At 45.3% G+C, this 27,233-nt stretch overlaps 1 protein-coding gene across 2 annotated transcripts in view; it reads left to right on the top strand.

Annotated features, from left to right (window-relative positions):
- Positions 1-27,233, top strand: part of CDC37L1 (cell division cycle 37 like 1) — a 78,027-nt gene that overhangs the window by 23,713 nt on the left and 27,081 nt on the right. For both annotated transcript variants that reach the window (XM_030193804.1, XM_030193803.1), the window contains exons 3-4: positions 12,205-12,295; positions 24,747-24,862. In XM_030193804.1, coding sequence (XP_030049664.1) covers positions 12,205-12,295; positions 24,747-24,862 — 207 coding nt within the window. The remainder of the gene's footprint in view (positions 1-12,204; positions 12,296-24,746; positions 24,863-27,233) is intronic.

Raw genomic sequence — 27,233 nt, 5'->3', positions numbered from 1 at the left:
CAATACCTCTGCTTTCCTCACAGCTTTAAAAAAAAAAAAAAAGTTGCGTCGTTTTTAAACGCAGAGACGCTGGAGCAGAGGTTTTTGACCTGATTTTCAGCAGGATCGTAGTGGTACACTAGATCCTTTGAGGTAAGAGTGTTTTCCAACTCCTCCGGGGTGGGCCCGTGATCGGGGCGATTTTGGCGCGAACCGCCATTTTGGATTTTACCGCCGTTTTTTCGGCGATGGCTGCGGACATGTAAAGCGCTGTTCCACTTGTGGCAAGCGCAAATCAGCAGCAGGGCTCTGTAAATCGTGCTGTATTGGCGTAGGAGCCGGCCCGAGCATGGCGAGCGATGTTTCTTCCTGCTCTGAGCTGGCAGCGGGCGCCATTTTGCTTACACCGCATGGCGCGGCCTCCGTGGACATGGAGAGACCTGAGCCGGGTGGGGCACCTCGAGATGAGGTTATTTCAGGAGTGGCTAGCACCGGACAGGATTTGGGTGCCCAGGGTGAGATTTTCTCCCCGGATTTTGTGCTTTTGCTGCATAAAGCATACATGATGAAAAGAGCCCTCCCTCAAGGGTCGCCTGAGGCTTCTCTGATTGCCCCCCCCGATGGATTCTGGCCTGGGACTGCCCAGTGAGGCTTTTTTTCCCGGATGCTTGGCCTAAAGATAAGCGCAGAAGGGTTAATTCCCCTTCAGATTGTGGTGCACCTTCCCCCCCCCCCCCCCCCCGTGGTTGGGGTGTGAGGATTCGGAGAACTCTGACAGACGTTCTTGGTCTGAGGAACCAGAGTCGGGTGCGGATTTACCACAGGATCTGGATGATCCCTCCGCGGTGAGGATTTTCCACCGTGATGAGCTGCCAGCGCTTATTTCAGATACCCTGCAGGCCCTCTCGATTTGAAGATCCTGACAGTGGCATGGCCTCCTTGGGTAATCCCAGGATGGCTAGTACCAAGAAAGCTGCTCGGGCCTTCCCTTTGCATGACTCCATCCTAGAGCTTGTTTCGGCTCAGTGGGCTGACCCCGAGGGACCTTTGAGAGTTTCCAGGGCTATGGGGCAGTTATACCCTCTGCGTGAGGGACATATGGCTCGTTTTCAAATGCCTACAGTGGATGCCCTAGTCACTGCGGTGACAAAGAGAACTACCCTCCCTGTTGAAGGAGATGTTGCCCTGAAGGATGTTCAAGACCGTAGGCTGGAAACAGCGTTGAAACGGTCCTTTGAAATTGCAGGTCTCACTGTTCGGGCGTCTGCATGCAGCTGTTATGCTGTGAGAGCCTGCCTAGCTTGGCTGCAACAGGCAGTGGCTCAGCCCGGAGATGGAGCGGAGCCCTTCTTGGATGTGGCTCCGCAGATGGAGGTGGCCTTGTCCTTTCTGGCTGATGCCCTTTATGACCTTGTCAGAGCTTCGGCTAAACAAATGGCAGTAGCAGTGGCGGCTCGCCGTCTGTGGCTACGACACTGGACAGCGGACATGGCCTCTAAGCAAAGGTTGGTGAAGTTGCCTTTTCAAGGACTTCTCCTATTTGGTGAGGAGTTAAAGAAAATTGTGAAAGGCCTGGGTGATCCAAAACCCCAGCGCTTGCCCGAAGATAGGCAGAGGCCTTCCTCTAAGGGCCAGGCGGTCCACTCCTCGTACAGACCTCGCTTCCGTGAAGCTAGAAGGTACCGCCCTGGGCGTTCTGCTGGGTTCACTTCACGTGCCCGTGGTCAGCAGAGGAACTCCTTTCGCTCGGACAAGCGTTCCGCAGCCGGTGGCTCAAGACCAGGAGTTCAGGGGCGACCCTCTCAATGATGGTGCGCCGGCCCTCTCCTCGATGCCTGTCATCGGAGGACGGCTTTCCCTCTTTGTCGAGGAGTGGGCTAAGATTTCCTCAGATCAGTGGGTTCTGGACCTGATCAGAGAGAATAGAATTCAACGCCCCAGTAAGAGACGTGTTTGTGGCGTCCCAATGCGGTTCTGCCGTCAAACGGGCGGCGGTGGAGGAGACTTTACAAGGTCTGATTCAGTTAGGGGCAGTGACCCCGGTGCCTCCCGCCGAGCAAGGCTGCAGCCGATACTCCATCTACTTTGTGGTGCTGCGAAAAGGTGGGTCCTTTCGCCCTATTCTGGACTTAAAAGAAGTGAACAAGTCCCTGAGAGTGCGGCATTTCCACATGGAATCCCTGCGCTCTGTCATTGCGGCGGTTCAGCCAGAAGAGTTTCTCACGTCTCTAGACCTGAAAGAAGCTTACTTGCACATACCGATTTGGCCCCGCACCAGAAGTTTCTGAGGTTTGCTGTGTTGGGAAAACATTTCCAGTTCAGGGCCTTGCCTTTTGGCCTCGCCACAGCTCCCCGAACCTTTTCGAAGGTAATGGTGGTAGTAGCTGCTTTTCTCAGGCGAGAAGGTATCAGGGTTCACCCGTACCTAGACGACTGGCTCATCAGAGCAGACTCTGCAACAGAGAGCTTACAAGCTACAGCCAAAGTGGTCTCAGTACTGCAATCTCTAGGCTGGGTCGTCAATATGGCCAAAAGTCACCTGTCCCCTTTATAATCTCTAGAGTTTTTGGGGGCCAGGTTCGACACAGTCTCGGGCTATGTGTTCCTACCCGAGCCAAGGCGGTGCAAGCTTCAGAATCAGGTCCGTCTGCTCCTGAGGATGCCCCGCCCGCGAGCTTGGGACATTGTCCAGCTGCTGGGATCGATGACAGCCACGATGGAAGTGGTACCCTGGGCGAGAGCGCACCTGAGACCTCTACAGTATTCCCTACTCCGGAGATGGTCTCCTATTTCTCAGGATTACCAATGCAGACTTACTTGGCTCCCTGCGGCCCGTCTCAGCATGGAGTGGTGGCTCTCGGACAGCATGCTGCGGCAAGGAATGCCGCTGACCCTCCCCGTTTGGTGCCTAGTGGTAACAGATGCCAGCCTGAAGGGCTGGGGCGCACACTGCAAGGGGAAGCATGCCCAGGGTCTATGGACACCCGAGGAGTCGGAGTGGTCCATCAACCGCCTAGAGTTGAAAGCGGTGTTTCAGGCGCTTCTGGCCTTTCAAGTGACCCTGGAAGGATTGGCTGTCAGTGATGTCGGACAACACGACAACGGTGGCCTAAATAAATCGACAAGGCGGAACAAGGTGCAGAGCACTAGCCGCGCAGGCCGAACTGATTTGCCACTGGGCCGAGCTGCATCTTCAGTGTCTGTCGGCAGCTCATATTGCAGGTCAGAGCAATGTGCAGGCCGATTATCTGAGCAGGCATCAGATCGATCCAGCAGAATGGAATCTGGCAGACGAAGTATTCCTGCAGATCTGTGCCAATACCAAAGTCCCGTGCTTCAGCAGACGGAGAGATCCTCGCTCGGCGGGGTTGGATGCCTTGGCTCAACCCTGGCCTCCGGGTCTACTTTGTGTTTCCCCCATGGCCCTTGATAGGGCGCCTGCTCTTGCGGATTCGGCTGCACCCAGGAGAAGTGGTCCTCATCGCCCCGGATTGGCCAAGGAGACCTTGGTATGCAGACCTCCGCAGATGCTCCTGGAGGCTCCTCTGCTGTTACCCTCTGGTACCGAACCTGTTGACTCAGGGACCGGTAGCCATGGAGGACGCCGGCCGCTTTGGTCTTACGGCATGGCTATTGAGAGGGCGCAATTGAGGGATGAAGGTTATTCCAATAAAGTTATTTCCACTCTCCTGCAAGCCCGCAAGCGGTCCACTTCCGTGGCTTATGCCAGGATTTGGTGCCTGTTTGAGTCTTGGTGTGCTTCCAGAGCCATTGTTCCAATGCGGGCTCCTGTCTCGCCGATTCTGGACTTTTTGCAGGAAGGTGTACAAAAAGGCTTGGCCTATAATTCCCTGCGGGTGCAGGTGGCAGTGTTGGCCTCCCTTCGTGGTAAGGTGGAAGGCGTGTCTTTGGCTGCTCACCCAGATGTGGCACGGTTTCTTAGAGGGGTGCTTCGGCTCCGACCTCCAGTGCGAGCACCCTGTCCAGCTTGGAACCTGGGCTAGTTTTGAAAACCCTGCAGGCATCTCCTTTTGAGCCGCTTCGGCGAGCATCGGAGAAAGATTTGACACTGAAGGCCGTTTTTCTGGTGGCCATTACCTTGGCGAGATGGGTGTCAGAGCTCCAGGCGCTGTCCTGTAGAGACCCATTTCTGCAATTTTCAGAGTCCGGAGTCACGGTTCGGACCGTGCCTTTCTTTATGCCTAAGGTGGTTTCAGCCTTTCACTTAAACCAGCCTATTTTCTTGCCCTCTTTTTCAGAGGAAGAGTTTCCAGAATCTTTTGGGCAGCTTCACCTTTTGGATGTGCGCAGGACTCTGCTGCAGTATCTGCGCGTTACTAACTCTTGCAGGACTTCTGATCATCTGTTTGTTTTGCTATCCGGTTCTCGCAGAGGGTCTTCAGCGTCTAAGGCCACTATTGCCCGCTGGCTCAAAGAAACTATCTTTTCAGCTTATCTGCTGGCCGGCAGGGTTCCGCCTGTAGCCTTTAAGGCACATTCTACTAGAGCGATTTCTTCCTCTTGGGCTGAAACTGGAGCACTCTCTCTTCAAGAGATATGCAGTGCAGCAACATGGGCTTCTAAGCTCTCCTTTGCCCGACATTACAGGCTGGATGTGGCTGCCAGGAGGGATGCGCGTTTTGGTGCACAAGTGCTAGCGCGTGGTGTGGCTTGTTCCCACCCTATCTAGGGATTGCTTTGTTACATCCCATACGTAATGGCTTCATCTGCTTGATGACAAGGAAGGGAAAATTAGGTTCTTACCTTGGTAATTTTCTTCCTTTAGTCATAGCAGATGAAGCCATGAGGCCTCCCTGTATGATTGTCTGTATGCTGTGAATCTGTTTTTCAGGTTCTGTTCTAATTTCCTGAAGTTCCTTCCTTGGGAGAAAGTTGGAAAACAATCTTCAGGATTCATGTTCAGTTTAAATTTAGGAGGATGTGTTCATTCCCTCCAGCATGTTTTTTTTTTTTTGGAGAATGTGTTGATTCTCTCCAGGAGGCGCGTGTGTTCCTCTCCAGTTCTATAAATAGGAGGATGAGTTCATTCCCTCCAGTGTGTTGGGAGGATGTGTGATTCCCTCCAGGAGGCGCGTGTGTTCCCCTCCACTTATACAATAAGGAGGATGAGTTTATTCCCTCCAGGAGGATGTGCATTCCCTCCTTTATGAGTTCATGCCCTTGTGATGGGCCATCGTTCGCTGTGAGGAAAGCTCTTGTGATTCCCATTGCGGTTTGCCATACTGCTTTGGAAGCTTCAAATACTGAAGAGGCAGTGGAGCTAGCTGGCCAAGAGGGCACTGTGAAAGTTTGAGTGCTCTCTATCTCCCCTGCTGGTTGATGGACATAACCCATATGTAATGGCTTCATCTGCTATGACTAAAGGAAAGAAAATTACCAAGGTAAGAACCTAATTTTCCCTTCTCCCTTCCCCGCCCCTCCATGGGCACCATATCACATATAAATTCCGCTTAAAACAGCATGCTTTGTACATAAGTATTGCCATACTGGGACAGACCAAAGGTCCATTAAAGCCCAGCATCCTATTTCCAACAGTGGACAAGCCAGGTTACAAGTACTTGGCAAGATCCTAAAACAGTACAATACATTTGATGCTGCTTATCCTAGAAATAGTGGATTTTCCCCAAGTCCATTTTAATAATGGTCTATGAACTTTTCCATTAGGAAGACATCCAAACCTTTTTTTTAAACCCCGATAAGCTAACTGCTTTTACTACATTCTCTGGCAACGAATTCCAGAGTTTAACTACACGGGGAGCGAAGAAACATTTTCTCTGATTCGTTTTAAATTTAGCTTCATCGCATGCCCCCCTAGGCCTAATATTTTTGGAAAGCGTAAACACATCAACCCGTTCCACTCCACTCACTATTTTATAGATCTCTGTTGTATCTCCCCTCAGCTGTCTTTTTTTCTCCAAGCTAAAGAGCCCTAGCCGCTTTAGCCTTTCCTCATAGGGAAGTTGTCCCATCACATTTTTCTCATTTTCATTGCCCTTCTCTGTACCTTTTCTAATTCCACTATATCTTTTTTGAAATGCGGTGACTGGACTTGAACACAACATTCGAGGTGCAATCGCATCATGGAGCAATACAAAGGCATTATAACATCCTCATTTTTGTTTTCCATTCCTTTCCTAATAATACCTAACATTCTATGTGCTTTCTTAGCCGCTGCCGCACACTGAGCAGAAGGTTTCAACGTTTCATCAATGATGATGCCTAGATCCTTTTCCTGGTCTGTGACTCCTAATGTGGACCCTTCCATTACTTGGCTATAATTCAGGTTCCTCTATCTCCATATGCATCACTTTGCACTTGCTCATATTAAACGTCAACTGCCATTTAGACGCCCAGTCTCGTAAGATCCTCTTGTAACTTTTCAAAGGCCTCTTGTGATTTAACAACTTTGAATAACTTTGTGTCATCAGCAAATGTAATTACCTCACTAGTTACTCCCATCTCTAGATCATTTATAAATATGTTAAAATGTAGTGGTCCTAGCACAGACCCTTGAGGAACCCCCCTATCTACCCTTCACCATTTAGAATACTGACCATTTAACCCTACTCTCTGTTTTCTTTTAACCAGTTTTTAATACACAATAGAATACTACCTCCTATCCCATGACTCGCCAATTTCCTCTGGAGTCTTTCATGAAGGACTTTGTCAAACGCCTTCTGAAAATAACCTTAGATCGTATTGGAAATTATATATTCCTTATTATTGTTGACCCTTATTGTACCTTATGCCCTAACCTTACCTGACCCCTATTTCAATCTATATTTGTTTACCCCTACCGGACATGGCGTTTGCCTTTACGGTATTTTGTAAGCCACATTGAGCCTGCTAAATGGGTGGGGAAAATGTGGGATACAAATGTTACAAATAAATAAAATCCAGATAGTGTCAAACTGTCTCACCTTGATCCACATATTTGTTCACCCCTTCAAAGAAATGTAGTAGATGGTGAGGCAAGATTTCCCTTCACTAAATCCATGCTGACTTTGTCTCATTAATCCATGCTTTTGAATATGCTCTGTAATTTTGTTCTTTATAATAGTGTCTACCATTTTGCCCGGCACCGACGTCAGACCTCACCAGTCTATAATTTCCCAGATCTCCTCTGGAACCTTTTTAAAATCGGCATTGCATTGGCCACCCTCCAGTCTTCAGGTACCATGCTTGATTTTAAGGATAAATTACATATTACTAACAATAGCTCCAAGTTCATTTTTCAGTTCTATCAGTACTCTGGGATGAATATCATCCGGTCCAGGAGATTTGCTGCTCTTCAATTTGTAGAACTGCCCCATTACATCCTCCAGGTTTATAGAGAATTCAGTTTCTCTGACTTGTCAGCTTCAAATACCATTTCTGGCACCGGTATCTTTCTCAGTGAAGACCAATGCAAAGAATTCATTTAATCTCTCTGCTACGGCTTTATTTTCCCTGATTGCCCCTTTTACTCGGTCATCTAGCGGTCCAACCGATTCTTTTGCCGCCTTCCTGCTTTTAATTTACCTAAAAAAAATGTTTTTTTACTGTGTTTTTGCCTCCATCACAATCTTTTTTTTGAAGTCCTTCTTAGCCTTCCTTATGCTGTTTCTTATTTTCAGACATTTCCTTCTTCCATTTTCTGAAAGATTTTCTTTTAGCTCTAATAGCTTCCTTCAACTTGCTTTTAACCATGCTGGCTGTCGTTTGGGCTTCCAGGATGGTGTTTTTGAACAGCATCCACGCCCGATGTAAATTTTTGACCCTCACAGCCACTCCTCTTCCCCCCGCCTCGCCCCCCCCCCCCCCCCCCCCCCCACACACAGTTCTTCTCATTTTATCATAGTTACCTTTTTTAAAGTTAAACGCCAATGTATTTGATTTACTATATATACTTCAAAGCTAATATGAAATCCGATCATAGTATGATCAGTGTTATCAAGCGGCCCCAGCACCATTACCTCCCACACCAGATCATGCGCTCCACTAAGGACTAGGTCTAGAATTTTTCCTTCTCTCGTCGGCTCCTGTACCAGCTGCTCCATAATGTAGTCCTTGATTTCGTCAAGGAATTTTACCTCCCTAGCGTGCTCTGATGTTATTTGCCCAGTCAGTATCGGGCTAATTGAAATCACCCATTATTATTGTGTTGCCCAGTTTGTTTGCTTCCCCAATTTCCTTTAACATTTCTGCATCCGTCTGGTCATCCTGGCCAGGCGGACAGTAGTACACTCCTATCACTATCCTTTTCCCCTTTACACATGGAATTTCAATCCATAGTGATTCCAAGATGTCTTGTTTTCGCAGAATTTTCAATCTATTTGATTCAAGGCTCTCCTTAATACACAATTCTACTCCTCCACCAATTCGGTCCACCCTATCACTGATATAATATGTACCCCAGTATGACAGTGTCCCACTGGTTATCCTCCTTCCACCAGGTCTCAGAGATGCCTTATTATATCTAATTTTTCATTTATTGCAATATATTCTAACTCTCCCATCTTACTCCTTAGGCTTCTGGCATTCGCATATATTTTTATTTAAGGACACCTGATTTACTACGTCTTTTGCAACCTCACTATCGGGATACCCTATCTTCCCTGTTTTGGTGATATCTTTGAAAGATACCTTATCCTTAACCATATGCTTTTGAACGATTGTCTGCCTTCCCCTAGTTTCTAGTTTAAAAGTTGCCCTATCTCCTTTTTAAATGCCGATGCCATCAGCCTGGTCCCTCAGTGGTTGAGGTAAGGGAAGAGGGGACTTGATATACCGCCTTTCTGAGGTTTTTGCAACTACTTTCAAAGGGGTTTACATATATTCAGGTACTTATTTTGTACCAGGAGCAATGGAGGGTTAAGTGACTTGCCCAGAGTCACAAGGAGCTGCAGGGGGAATTGAACTCAGTTCCCCAGGATCAAAGTCCACTGCACTAACCACTAGGCTACTCCTCCAAAGGTGGATCCCATCCTTTGGAATAGGCTCCCCCTTCCCCAGAATGTTGCCCAGTTCACAACAAATCTAAAACTCTCCTCCCTGCAACATCGTCTCATCCACGCATTGAGACTCCGGAGCTCTGCCTGTTTGTTGAGGTTTGCGTGTGGAACGGGTGGCACTTTAGAAAATGCTAGCCTAGAGATTCTGAATTTGAGCTTTCCACCAAAGAGCTTAAATTTGGCTTCCAGAACCTCTCGCCCACATTTTCCTATGTCATTGGTACCCACATGTACCAAGTCAGCCGACTCATCCCCAGCACTATCTAAAATCATATCTAGGTGATGCGTGAGTTCTGCCACCTTCGCACCAGGCAGGCAAGTCACCAGGCGATCCTCACATCCACCAGCCACCCAGGTATCTATATGCCTAATGATCGAATTTATCAACTGCAACAGCTGTCCTAACCCTTCCCTCCTGGGCAGCACTTGGAGACATATCCTTGGTACGAGAGGATAGTCCAGGTCCTGGCTACAGGAGTACTTCCTACTTCACCAGGGTAGTGATCTCCTTCTAGGAGACCTTCAAGTAGCACGGGCTACCAGACTGGAGGTGGGACTTCTCTACAACATCCCTGTAGGTCTCCTCTATGTACCTCTCTGTCTCCCTCAGCTCCACCAAGTCTGCTACTCTAGCCTCAAGAGAACGGACATGTTCTCTGAGAGCTAGGAGCTCTTTGCATCGTGCACACACACCATGACATCTCACCAGCTGGGAGATAATCATACATGGACACTCTATGCAAAAGACTGGCTAGCTCCCCTCTTGTTGCTGGACTACTGACTCCCTCTTAGTATTTTTGAGTAACATAGTAGATGACGGCAGAAAAAGACCTGCATGGTCCATCCAGTCTGCCCAACAAGATAAACTCATATGTGCTACTTTTGTGTATACCTTACCTTGATTGTACCTGTCCTTTTCAGGGCACAGACTGTATAAGTCTGCCCAGCACTATCCCCCGCCTCCCACCACCGGTTCTGGCACAGACCATATAAATCTGTCCAGCACTATCCCCGCCTCCAACACCAGTCCCGCCTCCCACCAACCGGCTCTGGCAACAGACCATATAGTATGCCCAGCACCATTCCCGCCACCGCTCTGCCACCCAATCTCAGCTAAGCTCCTTAGGATCCATTCCTTCTGAACAGGATTCCTTTGTTTATCCCACACATGTTTGAATTCCGTTACCGTTTCATTTCCACCACCTCCCGTGGGAGGGCATTCCAAGCATCCACTACTCTCTCTGTGTTTCAATAATTTAAAACTTGCTACAGTATTAAGGATACTAGCCTAATATAAAATGTTTTTAGTTTATAGTATATTGTATGATTTATTTAGTGTTTCCTTCTTAGATGGTAATGAAAGGTATTTAAAACTCTGTAAGAGCCCTCCTTGCTGGTTACCCTAATTACAATAACTGACTATAAACGAAGAGTTGTCCTAGGGGTGGGTGGGTGTTGGGGGAGGGTGGTTGGGAAGACTTAAGACTCTAGCAGGCACTGCAGGATCTAGTTATCTGTTAATGCTGTGGTACAAAGTTAAAGTTTTAAAACTAAGGGGAAAAGACTAAGGAGATTAGTTGATAAAATTTGCTATTTTATATTTTTATTCTGCCTATCACTAACCTACAATTCCTCCTTTAAACCCCAATCTTAAGTTCCCAAAGCACAAATCAAATTCATGAGGTACTTTGTCAAATGCCTTTTGAAAATCGAGATACACAATATCGACCAGCTCACCTTTACCCGCCCCCATCCTCTGGCATCTTTTCTCTCCTACTTCTGTAACCGTCTTTATTCTTCTGCCACCCCAAAGATCACTGGCATCATAATGTCTCTCCCCTTCCCCCTGGCAACCATTCGAAATTGCCTGTACAGACGACAGTGTTAAGCACGCACTACTTCTCTCTTGCCAGAGACCTCCCTCTCTAGCAACCTGCCTGCAGAAAACATGAAGTTTCAGCAGAGATGGCAGGATGCTAGAGATAGAGGGCTCCGGCAAGAGAGAAGCAGTGTGCGCTTAGCACTGCCATCAGTACAGGCAAGGTCAAGACACTACGGGGAGGGGAAGCATAATGCAATTAGTGTGTGACAATTTTAATGGGTTAATCGCGTTAATGTATAGTGTGTGTATGATTTTATATATATATATATATATATATATATATATATATATTAGTGCTGCATTTTGATATAAATTTTTAATTGCAATTTATTCGCACAATTAAAGGTATTCAATTTATTTACATGCAATTCCTTGTGACTGTAGGCAATTCACTTAACCCTCCATTGCTTCTCTTTCTTTCTGTCCACCACTATCCCTGCCCTTCTCCACCCCATGAGCATCACCAAGTTCTTCTCGTGGCTTCTGGAGCTCACTACCTTGGTCATAGCTTCTATTGGTGACTCCTCCAGTTGCGCTTGCGGGTCTGCAGTTCACACATCTCCCCCCCCCCCCCCCCCCCCCCCCAAAAAAAAAAAAAATACCCTCACTGGTCTACCTTAAAGGTGGTCTTCTGCTGGTCCTGGGAGTAGCAGCATTGCACATATGCTGTCTGTGGCCTACTGTGAAATTTTCTCTCTGGCCCATCCTTCGTGCTCTGATATTTCACGTTTCTGCCTGGACGGGACAGGTCGAAGAGAGAGCTTCGAATGGGCAGCATATGTGTAGCACCACCGGTGTCAAGGATCAACACAAGACCACCTGTAAGTTGAACTGGTGCGGGCGGTTGGGTGATGAATCGTGGATGTGGGGAAAGATGTCTGATTTCACCGAGGACAGGGTATGGGAGTGGAATGAGTAGAAGAGATGTTAAAAGGAGACAGGAAACACTACAGTGTGATTTATTGCAATTTAAAAAGTTTTTTTTAAATAGCAATTAATGATTTAATCAAGGTTCTATTTATACGTCCGCTGAGTTAACTGCGATTAGAGTGCAGCCCTTCTCTGTAAAACTGCTATGAGGTCCAATAATGACAGAGAACGTGGAAAATAGTTATTTTTGTGGAGGGATCATGTCTCCATTTTTCACTGAAAACATTTCTTTCCAGTGCTAACATATTACTCTGTAGTGCCCTGTTAAAACTGAAGCTATGTTGTCTTTCACTAGGCTGGAACTGAAATGCTGTCCATATAAGTTCTAATCAGGAGGCAGAATGCTACCTCAATAAGTTGCTCATCACACTGCTCATTGGGTTCTGTCTTCTCAAACAGAGCTTTATTAATCGAGACAGGAAAAATGAAGAAAGGGAAGATGCAGCACAGTCATTCATTCAGAAGTATGAGCCAAACGTCAGACATTTTGGTAAGTTGACATTCTGTATCATCTTGTAAGGATTATACTGTCTTTTGTAGCGAGAGGCATACATGCACATGTGGTGGTGTCATGTCTGCGCTTTTTTCTTAATCCATTTCATGACCCTTCTTCCAGTCATAAGGAGCACTTGTTAACATTTCACTTGCAAATGCTCAATTTCTGAGAGTGGGTGGTAAAATTTGTGTTGCAGTGGGTAATGTAGGGTTCTGTTTTCTGGTGTTTCATCAAGAGCAAGATATGGTAACGTTAAATTAATACTGGAACTGCTTCGTCACTCATTGCCATCCCTGTATTGTCAGCATATCCCAAATCCCTTTTTTTTTTTCCTCTCTCGTTTTCAGACATGGCATCAGATGAGCGCTCCCCCTTATAGTAAAACAATGAAACTGTCTCACTCACACTGAGGGCCATGGAGATGCTTAAGTAGCTGGAATGAGTGTGTTACCATCCGCTTCGGGGAAGGATGGGGTTTACAACAGAGAGATGGAGACATACTACTTTTCCCCTTCCCTCTCTTCACATCATTTTTCCCCTCATCCCATGAGAGGAGAGTAAAAGAATTGTTTTTATAAAAACAAAAAAAAAACAAACCCATATAGGAATCAAGCTTAACCAATAAGTCTAGCCTTGGTCTCATGGTATGTAATGCACTGTAAATGATTTCCTTTTAATTCACTACAGCCCAAATATTATTCCTTATCTATGCACTGTGCCTGTAACAGCAGATGAACGTTTAAAACATTTTATTATTGAAAATGCACCATCTTTAACAATTTTAATAAGGTTAATCTGTTATCAGTACATGGAAAACAGTCTTATGTAAATTAATGGATTAATGAAAATATTTTATCAGAGTATTACCTTGCACCGGCAGTGCCTCTCATCCTCACCTTGTCCAAAATGACGACATGCAAGGAACTTCTGCAGACTTTTTTTTTTTTTTTTTATTGCCATTCACTTGTGAACTTGGGCAATGTGTGTGTTTTTATAAGTCTTTGGGTTTGTCCTACTTTCCAAAGCAGAGACGTCTTATGAGATCTCTTATCTTTGTGCATTCATGTACCTTTTGCATTTAGTGGCTTATCTATGCCAGATAATAGCTGACAGAGGTCCATGGGGGCTCCTAATACAGTGGCTATAGAAAGTCTACACCCCTTTGAACATTGTCTTTTTTGATGTATCAGTGCATCAGTTTCATGAGTTAAATGGTGGGTTTTTTGCAACTCAACAGGTCATACGTCACACCTTTTGAAAAGAAAACTGAAATGCTCCACAAAGACTGAAAGGTGAGAGAGCTAGCTGTAGCACTGTGTAACCCGGCCACCCTTCCAGGACCCAGGCGGGGCTAACCCTGCTTAGCTTCCTTCCAAGTACCATGTGGGTGGAAAGCTTTACTCCACGGTCCGGCACTCATTCAACACTCTCAGGTTGCAACCCTCGGTAAATGATCATCACCCTCTGTTCTCCTCCTAACAGGTTTCATTGACAAACACACAGCAACTCCAATGCTTCTTATAATTAAGAATTTTTATTTGGCTTAAGCTTTAGTCACACAATTCCTAACCTTCATTTTGCACTTGGCCCTTTAACACAGTCCAGAATACCTCTCCAAGAGGTCCTTAAGGTATGCTCAGTCTCTTAGGACACTGCTCCCACTACTTAGCCAATTATCAGTTGCAACAGCTTTGTAACATCAGAGCATTTCATCACAGACCCTGCTTGAACTCTTCAGCAACCTGCCAGGATTATTAGCTGCATAGCATCAAGACACTTAGCCAATTATCAACTCCAACAGCCTTATAACATCAGGGCATTTAGTACCTTCCTGGTTTTGAGAGGCTCCTCCTGACCCTCCTTCCTTGAGACCTTCTCTCCCAGGCACCAGGCATACCCCCATCAAGCAGCAAACATTAGGCATCTGGCTTCCCTTCTTCCCTCTCTTCACTGGGAGAAAGGAATTTATGTGATCAATAATCCTCCCCACCTCTTTAGGCCCTGCCCCCTTGGTTCCAGTCAGGTCTCAGTCTAGAACTCTCCTTCTCTACCTTTCCCTCCCCCACTTCGATAGCTCCACCTGGTGGCCTCCATAGGGAAAAGCTGATCCTATGACATGAGCGCCCTCTAGCTTGTCCCTTCAGGGTATAACCCAGATATTCCCTTGGAGCTTCCTCTACTGGCTCTATCATGGCATTTTCCCAGTTTCTTGTAGAAGAGCGCCCTCTGGCAGCTTCCTTGGGGTAGGGCAAACCTGTGTTTATCACAACTGTGAGGTGCCATGTTCGATTTTAAGGGGGGTATATTAGGCAAGTGCTGCACAGCCTGCAACCATAACCAGACAGACTTCAGGTGCAGGTAATTTTGGCAGCATCTGTGAGGAGAATGGACAAGTTTGGGTGGTGGTCCATGGGAGGCTCAGGGGTGGAGGAGGGGGCATGTTCTGGGTGGTGGCTTCTTATCAGTGGTGTCATCTACTGCAGGCTCTGAATCTGGGAAGTGCAGTGTTTTGGTGAGAGATTCCACCATTCTGTGCAGACCACATATCGGTCTTACGTTCAGTAGTTGGGCTCTCTCCTCTTCTCCCAGTTGGACTCGGGGGGGGGGGGGGGGGGCGGGGGGGCGTTGAACAAAATGCTGTGCTGAGATTACATAGTTGACTGATGCTTTAAGCACTGCCTCAGGGAATTTCTCCTCTGTTTATCTTGCTAATGCACTAGGCCTGTTTTAAAGAACAGTGAGACAGGTAGGCAGGTATCCCAATCCTGGACCCTCCACATCTTCTCAGGGACCAAAAGGGACTGTTATCTGATTGAGGAGGATGGTGAAGGAGATCTCCTGCTGGGGGATGCAAGTGTGTGTGCACACTTTTGAGAAATGAATTGCTTTCTCAGATTGCTCAGGTTCTCACAGTGATGAAGATTGAGGACAGTCTAGCAAACCAGAGCTCTTGCGAACTTCCACTCTTAGAAGTAATCTAGAATTCAGAGGTTTTTTTGTCCACAGTGCAATTAAAGACATGATCACAGCAGAATGGGAGACTCCAGATATAAGTCTGAAGGTAGTGAGGTCTATGGCTAGGTTTTATCAAATTCCTGTTGAGTAGAAGGAAAAACTGCAGTTGTACATGGTAGATGCCTTTGTTCCATAAGGGCAGCTCAGCCGTCGGAGATCTGCAGGCAATATGTCACCAAACTATGCTTGTGTTGGAGACAGTAGCTCATAGGGGATCCTACAAAGCAGGTCTTGGTTAGCAGATGTACTGCCACAGTGAAAAACATAGCAGGAGTTTGTTTTGGCTTCAGAATTGAATCTGTAGATGTGGCATCAAAAATACAGAAATATGCTGCTCTTTCAGGTTAAGCTTTTATTTATATATAGGATTTGGGAAGTCCAAAGTCCAAGGCTTCCAGAGGATAGGTCACAAATGGGGCAATTGGTCATTTCTATCGAGGAAATGTCTTCAGCACCTTTGGGCCCCGTCTACTACGCCGCGCTAGAGGCACCTTAGTGCTTTTATCGTGCGCTAGCTCTGTAAGCACCCACAATATTCTTATGTGCACCTACATAGAACTATAATTTCGTGCACGCGCTAAAAATGCTAGCGCACCTTAGTAAAAGGGCCCTTTGAGTCTTGCCCAGGGAAGCATATGGTGTTGCAGAGAACCTGTTTTCAAGCTAAGGACCAGTCCTTTTGTAATGGATAGAGGGGTTTGGGGGGTTCATGATCCAGGAGAATGAATAGGAAGGCAGCTAATTCAGTTCATCTGGACATGAACCCAAATTACCTTGTGCCATTGGGTTCTGGAGGTGATTCATCATGGTCACGTTCTTGATTTTGTATTTTCCCTTTCTGGTGCTTTTATGAAGTCCCCCATAGCAGGGGTGTAGCCAGACAGCAGATTTTGGGGTGGGCCTAGGCAAGAAGTGGGTGGGCACCAAGTGTTCTGCCCCCAACAACACTGGTGGAAAAATGTTTCTCTGCACCTTGGCAGCCTGCAGCAAGCATGCGCTGAAAATTATTATGTAGAGCAGTGTTTGTTACCATCAGGGGGAAGTCTAGCCAAGCTAAATGTGTTCTACTGTTGGGTGGGCCTGAGCCCTAACTGGGTGGGCCGAGGCCCACCTGTGGCTACGCCACTGCCCCATAGTTGATCTGTTTGAAGGCTTTGGTACTGGTAGCTCCAGGAGAGTGGGACTAGGGAATATATTCCATCCGCTTCATGGTCCTCAAAAAGGATGGCTTGGTTCATCCCCTACTGGACTTAAAAATAGGCCAGCAGTTTTTGTGCAGTCCTCATTTTCATATGGAGACTTTGCACATAGTAATAGTTGTAGTGAGGCAGCAGCGGAAGTTCTTAGGTCTACGTAAAGTCTAAGGAGGTTATCTTCATATTTTCATCAGGTTTAGCTGTGGCTCCCAGGGATGCTTTCAAAGATGATGATGGCTATGGTGTTTTGATGATTGGCTGGTCCAGGTGAAATTTTTGGTGGTGGGTATGGAGGTGACAACCAGGGTGATTTTACCACCTGCAACAGCTGGGTTGGGTAATCTGTTTTTCCAACAGCAAGGTAGTTCTCTCATAGATCTGAGTACCTGGAGGCTCGGTTTATCACAAATAGGGGAATATGTTTATGACCATAGAGAGTTACAGCCCTAAAGCTATTGTTTGCTCCAGGTGCATGGGTCTGGGACCATCGTCAGGTTCTGGGGTCAGTGTCAGCAACATTGGACTTGGTGCCCTGGGCCAAGGCTCACATGAGGCCTTTTGCTATCTCTGGTTGGCACACTGAGAATTACCTAGTCAGCTTGCCTTTAATGGTGAGAGGCAAGAACAATCAAAGCCTCATTTGTTGGGAAGTGCATCGTGGAACCAAGGTGGCACAGGGAATGTGGTCTGTACAGGGAGATAAAATGGCTGATTGCCTTTGCCTCCAGATGATGCATCCAAACAATCTGGAGGACACTTCAGGCCTCTCTTCCAATGACCCAGGGGAGGTTGGTTCAAATCATATCAGACTTCGCACAGCAGTGGATTACATGATGGGTAAGGAGACTCCAAGAGCAGCCATGTGGCCCACAGGGTCAGACAGATTCTGGGTGGAAAAGAGTCTATTGGACTTTCAGCAGCTCATGTGGCCTGGTTGAGAGCATTCATGTGAATTTTCTAAGTATGCTGCATCCAGGGGAGTGACAAGTAAAAAAACACATCAGCTTTGAAAATGGGCCAGATCAGGGAAATAGTCTTAAAAAAATGACTCAAATGCATTAAAATAGCGCCATCTTCTGCAGCACACAACCTTATGATGCATTAAAGCATTGCTCTTGGTGAATTCTCTTATTTACCTGCATCTGCTCTTTTCTGTGCTCTTACTGGTCGCAGATGTAGAATTCTTTACAATCACTTTGCATGTATTTGTATCTGTGTTGTCTCTGTGTGCCTCTTAGAGGGAAAAGGGATAGGGAGTTTGAATGAAGCTGTACACAGATATTCTAGTGAATTAGATTTCTGAAGCATGATAGTATCTAATAATTGGCCTTCACCTAATAGATAAAAATAAATAACACTGAATAGTAGTTTATAAATTTTAAAATTTATCAACGGTTCAAAATGTACATATCACAGATACAAGTTGACAAGTTTTAAGACCTTTGGGTTGAACTCTCTTTGCAGATAAGTTCTAAATCTAGAACTACTTTCAGCATACGAAAGTTGTAATTTGTGAAAAGATCCAAATCCAGATTTTTCTCTGTCAATTGTGATTCATTGTTTGATTGAGACACAAATTTGGAAGGTTGATCCCTAGCGGTAGTACCATAAGATTACCACTAGGGTAATCTTTGAGAGGGAGTAGAAAAGATTGCTGTTGCCCTGGTTCATATGCCACCATGGAAAATCCCTGGTAGTGGCTGCAGGGTTGGAGATGGGGGGGGTCTTGAAGTTGCAGTTTGGAAGGGGATGGGGGATCAGGAAGTGATTTGTGGGCATACAGTATTTTGTTCTGCTGCTTCTGAGATGTAAAATCTCCATATAGACATGGCAGTGCCGAAACTAACACATTTTATGTGGTTGGTGCTTATTTGCTCCCGCTGGATGTCCCACGTGTGGGTTAAAGGTGTTATAGAACAGTGGTTTTCAACCCAGTCTTCAGGGCACACCTAGCCAGTCAGGTTCTCAAGATATCCACAATGAATATGCATGAGAATTTGCATGCCGTGCCTCTTTGGTATTCAAATCTATCTCATGCATATTTATTGCGGGTATCTTGAAAAGCCTGACTGGGTGTTCCCTGAGTACTGAGTTGAGAAGCATTGCCTTAGACCACTACAATGTAAATGGAGGCGCAGCCATTTTTTTCCATAACGACCCCCAGTGTGTCCTCATTCCTTCTTGCATTTCAGTTGTTTTCGTGGTGGGCTTTTTTTTTCCTTTTTGCCTTTGTTTTATATTTGTCACAAACACCTTTTCACCTTTTTCTGCCATCCCTATCCTTCCTTAACAGCTGATACGACAGTATCCCTTTCATAGGTTTCACTGAGCCACTGCTTCCACCATTAGGACTTGAAAATCTGGACTTACATTCCCTGGACTAGTTTTTCTCTACTCATTTCCTGGAGTACTCCCTTGCCAGTCAGGTTTTCAGGATATCCACAACGAATATGCATGAGATTGATTTGCATACACTGCCACCATTGTTTGTAAATCTTTTTCTTGCATCTTCATTGTGGGTATCCTGAAAACCCGACTGGCAAGGGGTACTCCAGGATCGACTTAGGAAACACTGACCTAGAGTATGAGGATTTGGATTTCTAGATATGTATTGCTCGAACGTAGGCTAATGTAATCATTGCCTTTATTATTTTCCCCATCTTTTTTGCTTTTCAAGACTAATAACCTGAAACCTCTTCAAAAAGGCCTACCCCAACGATCTTACGTATACCTCTTCACCCAGAAACACAGCATGCCTAATCGTACTGGACAACACACAATCTTCATCCCTTCCGACCCTCCACATATACCTCATTCGATCACTATACAACCTTGTATTTACTATCAACCGACTGGGCAAACGCCTTGGGTACTATGTAAGCCACATTGAGCCTGCAAATATAGGTATGAAAATGTGGGATACAAATGCAACAAAAAAATAAATAATGGAGTTCATTTGTTACCCACCTCCTTTAACTTAAGTAACAGTATATGGTCATCGTCTTGTCTGTCTGGGAGCAAAATAACTCTCCAAAAATTTAATAGAATAGGACCAAATTTGGCATGAAGAAAAGACCGGTGAAATAACAAATCGGGTTTGAAAATGGTCCAGGGAAATAAACGTCTCAAAAAATGACGCAGTGCATTTCTTGGGAGAAATAGTTCCAGCTTCTGCAGCATATAAACTGATACATGCAAAGCATTGCACTAGTTAATTCTCTTGTTAACCTGCATCTGCTGTTTTCTGTGTTCTGGTCACAGATGTGCGAGACATCCCTTGTGGAATTCTCTACAACCACTCTGCATACATTTGTACCTGTGTTGCCTCTGTGTGTGTGTGTGTCTCTCTCTGACTTGGAGGGAAAAGGCATGTGCAGTTTGAATGGAACTGTGATTGCTAGTTCTGTAATTTTGATTATGTATCTGTTTCTTTGATTTATTTGGCCTTTCCTTTGTAATCAGCAATGAACCATTCTTGGTATTTGTGGAATAAAAGAATGTAGCATAGCTGTAGAAAGTCTGTTGAATTAGATTTCTGTTGCATGATAGTATTTAATAATTAGATATCGCTGTCAACAGATTTCAAAGAATAAACTTTACATTTTAAACACACATGGCATCAATATCCCAAGATAAGTTATTGCTGTACTCTTACAATAGTTGGCAGTACAAATAGCAATCATTAAGAAAGATACATGGTTCACAGTAAAATTTGAAGATAGGGGAGTGGCTGGAAGTTATTGGATAATGCATGCAGAGCATGCTAGATGAAATTTCCAGATACTTGTTGGTGGTGGGGTTTGTTTTTTTTTTTTTTTTTTTTTTTTGGGGGGGGGGGGGGGGTATTTGTAACAGGAGAATAAAGAAGAGGGGAAACATAGGGCCTTGTTTACACAGCTGCAGTATAGGCGAGCTAGTGTTTTTAGTGTGTGCTAATGCTAGAGATACCCATAGGAATATATGGGGACTCTAGCATTTTAGTTTGGGCTAAAAACGCTAGCACACCTTAGTAAACAGGACCCTTTAGTTTGAAAGTAGCAATTCCAAAACACTTTCAGTGCATCCAAGTTTCTGAACTAGAGATCTTGGAATTGCTTTTCCCATAGAAATGCACTGGGCCATTTTGGGGGGGAGCAGTTTTCTCAAGAATGCCTAATCTAACCTTGCCCATTATATTCTGTTTGGTTTTTTTAATTTTGGTTTAAATTTAAAGGAGATATTCATTAAATAGAAGAGCACAAGTACAGTAACAAAAGCAAAACTAGCATAAAATTCAAGTTCCAAACAAGACAACCTCCAAAATGGCCTTAAGCAATGCCGGGTAATTAGCTAAAAAAACTAACCATAAGTGCACAATTAACCATACTCCCAAATATTTAAGACCTCTTTGGACCCGCTGAAAGGGGGATAAATAACCTCAAGCTGTGGTTCTGGCCATCTAAGGTGAGATTGTAGGTAGGCTTCCGTCTTACCCATGTTCACTTTGACGGAAATACTAGAACAGGCATGTAATTCAACAACTAAGTTTAGAACACTAGTAATTGGAGATGGAGAGTGATAGGACATTGCCCATAAATTCACATTCTCCCACCACAAGTCCTTTAACATAGTGTTTCCCCAGATAGACGATACCAAGGGTTCCATAACAAGGGTGAAAAGTAGTCCCTGCCTAGTTTCCATAGTAAGGGGAAACTTAGCCCAGTGCCCCCCATTAACTTACACACATGCCATGGAGTAGAATAAAGACCATTCACTGGCCTTCTAAAAATTCTTCTATGCCTGCTTAATCTAAACGCAAGAATGCTGCATTACGCTGTCTGTGGGTTACATGCGTCAAATCGACACCCTACGTATATTGTCGGCCACCTGCCTTTTAGGTAGAAATCCAACCTGGTTTGGGTGAATCAAAAAAATAAAGCCGCACTTTTTAACCAGCCTGGTTGCTAAGAGCTTACTGAACATTTTTGACGTGTATTAAGGACAGATATTGACTGGTAGAATTGACATTTTTATCCTTTCCTTTGTTACGGATAACTGATATCCAGGCTTCCAGCATGGATGCGATATCAGGTAGCCTGTCCCATTTTAGAGCTCAGTATGTCTGTTCACTGGTCGTCGTCTCCCCCCCCCCCCCCCCCCCCCCCACACACACACACAACCCAAATTTGGTCCCATTCTGTTAAGTTGTCAGTTACCTTGCCCCCAGACAGACTGTATCTAATTTCTTTCCTATGTGTGTTGAGATGGAAAGAATAATAGGAAGGGGAAGTATTTGACAAGGATCTTTTATTGTTCAAATTCATTTGGAAATTATTTGGTGGTTTCATGAATGAATTTTTTTTGTGTACTCTTTTTATAAAATGCAGGGTAGTATCTCCAAAAGTTTGCTTTGCACATACAACAGGAATGAACCTCACTTCAAGGCCAGGTTATATTAGGTTTGATCTCAATCTCCCAACACTTAACGTTGTCCCAAAGATGGCATCCTCTTTGAGTCCATACGTTGTAATACGTACAGGCAGCATATCACAGTGGCACGCAATGCAATTGGGGCTATTTCTGTATCTTCACTGTATTTTCTTGGTCTCTGATTTACATCTTTAGATACTCTAGAGTATCTTCTTTTCATATATTATACGGATTAGTTGCTTGGTACTGGCACTTAGTACTGTTAGCAATGCTGCTCTTGTGTCTTTAGGTTTTATCACCTACATTACATTTCTTGCATCAGACTTTACTGGAATGGGACTGTTGCAGGCAATCACAGCTTTATCTTCTACAGTTGTTATAGGGTCATGATCTCAGTGCAGCAATGTTATGATTAGGCTGATCGAAACCAGGGTTTTTAGTTTCAGCTGAAGCCAAATCTGCAGCCAAAAATTTGCCGCTCGGTTTCACCTGAAAGTGACCCTTCTCTACCCCCCCCCCCCCCCCAGACTAGACAGAGCCCTCTCTCAGCATACATTAAACTCTGATGGTCTTGTGGCCTTAATGGGGACAGGATCAATCCCTAGCCGCTCCTGCCCCTGTCATTTCTGCCATCAAAATGGCTGCTGAGACTCATCAGCAGTCTTGCCATTTTGAGATTCGAGCTGGTATAATGAGGAGCAATTCACAATTAGCTGGTTTTCTTGGCATTAGATTTTATAGTTTTACATTGTGTACTTGTATGCTCAACATTTTATGCACTTCTGAGCATATTTCTCCAGCATATACATTGGAAAAGGAAACAAAATACCAAAAATAAGAAATAGCATAAATACCTTTTAATTGTACTTCAAGCAAAACAAAAAATAAAACGGTAACAGAGGAGGGACACTAAGAAAAGAGGCATAGAGAAAAATTCTCACAAATGCAAAATAAAAGGAAAAGGTGGCAACCAGAAAATAAACATCTAACATATGCGAACAGAGAGAGATCAGTGACCAATTCCACCTTTCTATTCTCCAAAAACTTCCTCAGCTCCTGTTGGTCAAAAAAGGCAAATATGATATCTCCCCCCCCCCCCCCCCCACCCCTCAAAACAAAAATACACAGAAACTTGAGGGAATATGGAGCTCCCAAAGATAACACTTATGACTTTAAAGCCAAAAAAGCTTTCCCTCTCTCCTTTGTAGCTCTGGAAATATTAGGGAAATAGCAAAGCTTATGACCCCAAAAAATGAAAACCCCTGAACTTAAGCTTCAATATTGTATTTAATTCCAAGGCAAAAGTAGTTACAAGACATCCTGTTAGTTTTGATCTTAGTAACTGTTTGGAACCCTAGCAGCAGAAACATCCTGAACTGCTATTGCTGAATGTGAGGCCTTGGACATTAAATATGTCACAGGTTGTAACCAAGGGACTTCTTAAAGCTAGAATTTACAAGTTCAGATACCTATTAGAATTCTCCATCTCCTCTAACAATTGGTGGATATGATTCTTATCTTTAACCAAAGCCACACTGCATCTTTGAACTGTTTTTAGGTTGCTGTTCCTGTGCCACATCTTCCCCAGTTCTCTTCTCAAATGCATTCCCAGGCCTCTGTCCTAAATTGATGTAAACTTGAGGGTATCCCAAACTGTCTGTTTACTACTGGTAGGTTTAACCATCCCTGTCAGCATGGCTGTGCCCTAGGAACGCCTACAGTCATTCGTGGGATAACATCCATCAAGAGGGTGGGATTTTCTACATACCTCGTGTTTCTACATCCTTTGCAGGCATCATCTCCACCTTTCTGAATCCTTCCTAGTATGTCAAAGGCTTCAAAATTGAGGTAGAGACCTACCCTTCAATGCCAGGAATGACCATGTTCCTTCCTAGTATGTCAAAGGCTTCAAAATTGAGGTAGAGACCCACCCTTCAATGCCAGGAATGACCATGTTCTGCAAAGTGCCTCCTGTTGTGGTTACACTCAACATTTTGAGTCTCAGGGGATCTCGTGTTGAACTCCCCCCACACCATACATCTCTCCATTGCTAAGGATAAATGCTTTCTCATGCCAAGCACTGTTTCCAGACCTTGGCTTCCAGAGAGCAAACTTCTGCAAGGTGGCTTGTACTAATGAAGTGGTAAAAGTTGCCATGGAAGGATAAGCACCGATCTTCCTCCGTTTTTGCTTAACATGATGACCAAGGACTCAGTATCATCAAGCAGTAATGCATCTTCAAGCCAGGAGCTCGCATCTGACATCTTCACATGCTGCCATCTTAGGCCTCCTTCCCACCCCCCACCCCCAGCAGATCTGATTCTTGACTAATCACAATACTCCATGCCTGCCAAAACTGGAGGATTAAACACTTCAGCTTGTAGGTATGGTATGGAAAAGGGAGTACAAGTTTATGGTAAAGATAATCTTTGTTTTCTTTTCCAAAGACTGCATTTGGGGCTTTGTGAACACCATATTTTTTTTCTAAGTTGTTGCTTGGATTTCAACTTGTAAGGCTATGTCAAAATACTTAAGTCAAAATACTTTTTTAGATGTACAGTTTTTTTAACATTTTACAGTATTACCATAGTAAACATGGAAAGCAGGGATCCCAGAGTTTTTGTTACTCCCCGTAGCATGTAATTCCTTTCTGGTCTGGTTAGATAGGTTCACACTATCATGATAACTCTTTGAGAATTACCAGATATGTCCACAGCAATCTGTGTATTGATGTGAAGTGAAATGGTCTTCTCTTCCGTACATAAGTATTCTTTGGTTGCCTCTTCTCATTTTCCAAATTCAGTTGACATTTCTTGTTTTACTAGGCATGCTTAGTCGCTGGAATGACAGCCAGAAATATTTATCTGACTGTCCAGACCTCGTGTGTGAGGAAACAGCAAAGTATCTCATCTTGTGGTGTTTCCATCTAGAGGCAGAACAGGTATGACATTATCTGGGATTGATGCATGCTGTTTCATGCAGTCATATGGTGGCTTCACATCTCAGTGCTTCTTGAATGTGCATGACCAAAAATAATGTGAACATTTTTCTGACAAGATGTTATGTCTTATGTATTTTCAAGTTCTTTAAATGGCATGTGGCAGTACAAAATGGCCCCACATGTTTTCTGTGGTTTATTAATGTTTTTAATATTACAAAAAAAGCTTTACAGTGATTAAATATTTAAATGTGTACAATTTGGTACACTGAAAAACCCTTTTGTAGTTTCTGCATTTCACTGTTACAGGAAGTGGCAGTCTCTTCAGAAGATGGGACCTTTGCAGACCAAACGCTCATGGGCAGTAAAAGCTTTTAAGAATTCCCCCATCAGTCAAATTAAAAAAAAAAAATCACAATGAACAAAGTGTAGTAAATATCTTATGGTTACTACATAAAATACAGATATAGATATATAGATATGTTTTACAGATATCTTCCAACAGCTCTTATCTGTTGTGTTTTTTAGCTTTTGTACACTGGAAGATTATTCTTTTTCAGGTATGTTACAGGGTTTGGATTGATGCGGGGAAACCATTAACAACTAACTACTCCTGGGGGAATTCTGTGCACAATATTTGAAAATTCTGTGTTTCCTCAACCAGTTGTTGGTTTTTCGCACTGCAGAATGTTCATTGGTAATATAGTTCTTGTGTACATGGAAGTGTGCGGAAGCCCCCAGTGTATTGATGTTCCTTAGGTTGAAATACAGAATTGTACATTCCATATCATCAAGCTGATCAATCCATAGACTGGTGGGTTGTGTCCATCTACCAGCAGGTGGAGATAGAGAGCAAACTTTGCCTCCCTATATGTGGTCATGTGCTGCCGGAAACTCCCCAGTATGTTCTCTATCTCAGCAGGTGGTGGTCACACACAGCAGCAGCTCTGGCTAGGCCTCCAAGCCTAATTTTTAGGTTTTGTTGAGTGCCTGGGGTTGAGGGCTCTTTTGAGCAAGTGCAAACCTGGTGGTGCCAGGTCCCTCCTTTTCTCCCCCCTCCCGCTGGCTCCGTTAAAAAAAAAAAAAAAAATTTTTGAACGTCCTTAAAGGCGTTTATTTCGACGTTTATTTAAGCGTCTATTGCAGCTACTCACTGGGACACCAGGTCGTTACAGCTCGGAGCGGACAGCAGGTAATTTTTACCTTTTTATAGCGGGCAGGGGGTTCCCCGATTCTTCTCCTCGTGGCATATGGCGTCGAAGGGCGAGGGCGCAAAGGGTCGCTCCCCGGATCGCTGGAGTGCTTCTAGAGGGGATGCGGGGGTCTTCAAGCCTGATTCGCCCTTGTTGGGTGACAGTTTCGTGACCGATGAATGTCCCGGTCCTTCCTCCGGCGTGGCGGTTTTTCCCGCCATAAACGCCCATCCCCCGCTCCTCGCCTCCGCCATCTTGGCCGGCCACGCGGCTCGGACGGCTTCTTCTTGGGCCGCCCTTGAGGTTGGAGACATTAATGCCATGAACGCCCTTAATTTGGGCGACGGCACAAAAGCGGCTAAAGTTAAGAGCCGTTCTTCCCGCGCGGCTCCTTCGCGGAGTGTCGCGCCGGACGCCATCTTGGATGCGCAGCATGTCTCTCCCCCGCTCGGTTGAGGGTGCGTCTAGGGCTGTTGCCCAGGCTGCGGAAGTGCACAGTCTGGGGGGTTTCTCCCCCGAGTTTGTTTTGCTGCTGCATCAGGCCTTCCTCATGCACAACGCTGCCCCTGCTCCCTCGTCTGGTAAAGAGGTTGAGGTTCCCAGAGGCAAACGCCCTTGGGTTGATTCCCAGGCCTTGGAGGAATTTGTCTCCTCCGATGTAGATGAGGGCAGCGTGTCTGAGGTCTCCCAACGGTCCTTTGCGGATTCCTTGGAGGAGACGGATCCCCGCTCGGTTGGAGCGGATGACCCCTCTGCAGCGCGGCTTTTTAGCCCAGAGGATTTGCCCAACCTGTTGCTACAGGCCATGGACACTTTGAAGATTTCCTCTCCGGAGGACGTCTCTCCCTCAGCCCCTGTTGGCTCTGCCATTATGCTGGGGACGAAGCGCCCGCCTAGAACCTTCCACGTGCATGATGCTATGCACACCTTAATTTCGGCTCAATGGGATGTCCCAGAAGCGAGCCTTAAAGTGGCTAGGGCTATGTCCCGCCTCTATCCTTTGGCTGTGAGTGAACGTGAGGCCTATCTGTGGCCTACCGTGGATTCTTTAATCACTGCGGTGACTAAGAAAACGGCGTTGCCGGTGGAAGGTGGCACGGCCCTAAAGGACGCCCAAGACAGAAGATTGGAGGCGGCCTTAAGGTCGTCCTACGAGGCTACTGCTTTAAATCTGCAGGCCT

This window comes from Microcaecilia unicolor, chromosome 2 (assembly GCF_901765095.1).
Source record: "Microcaecilia unicolor chromosome 2, aMicUni1.1, whole genome shotgun sequence".
Classification (NCBI taxonomy): Eukaryota; Metazoa; Chordata; class Amphibia; order Gymnophiona; family Siphonopidae; genus Microcaecilia; species Microcaecilia unicolor.
The sequence above is the reverse complement of the archived record's forward strand: the minus strand, read 5'-3'. Positions and strand labels throughout refer to the sequence as shown.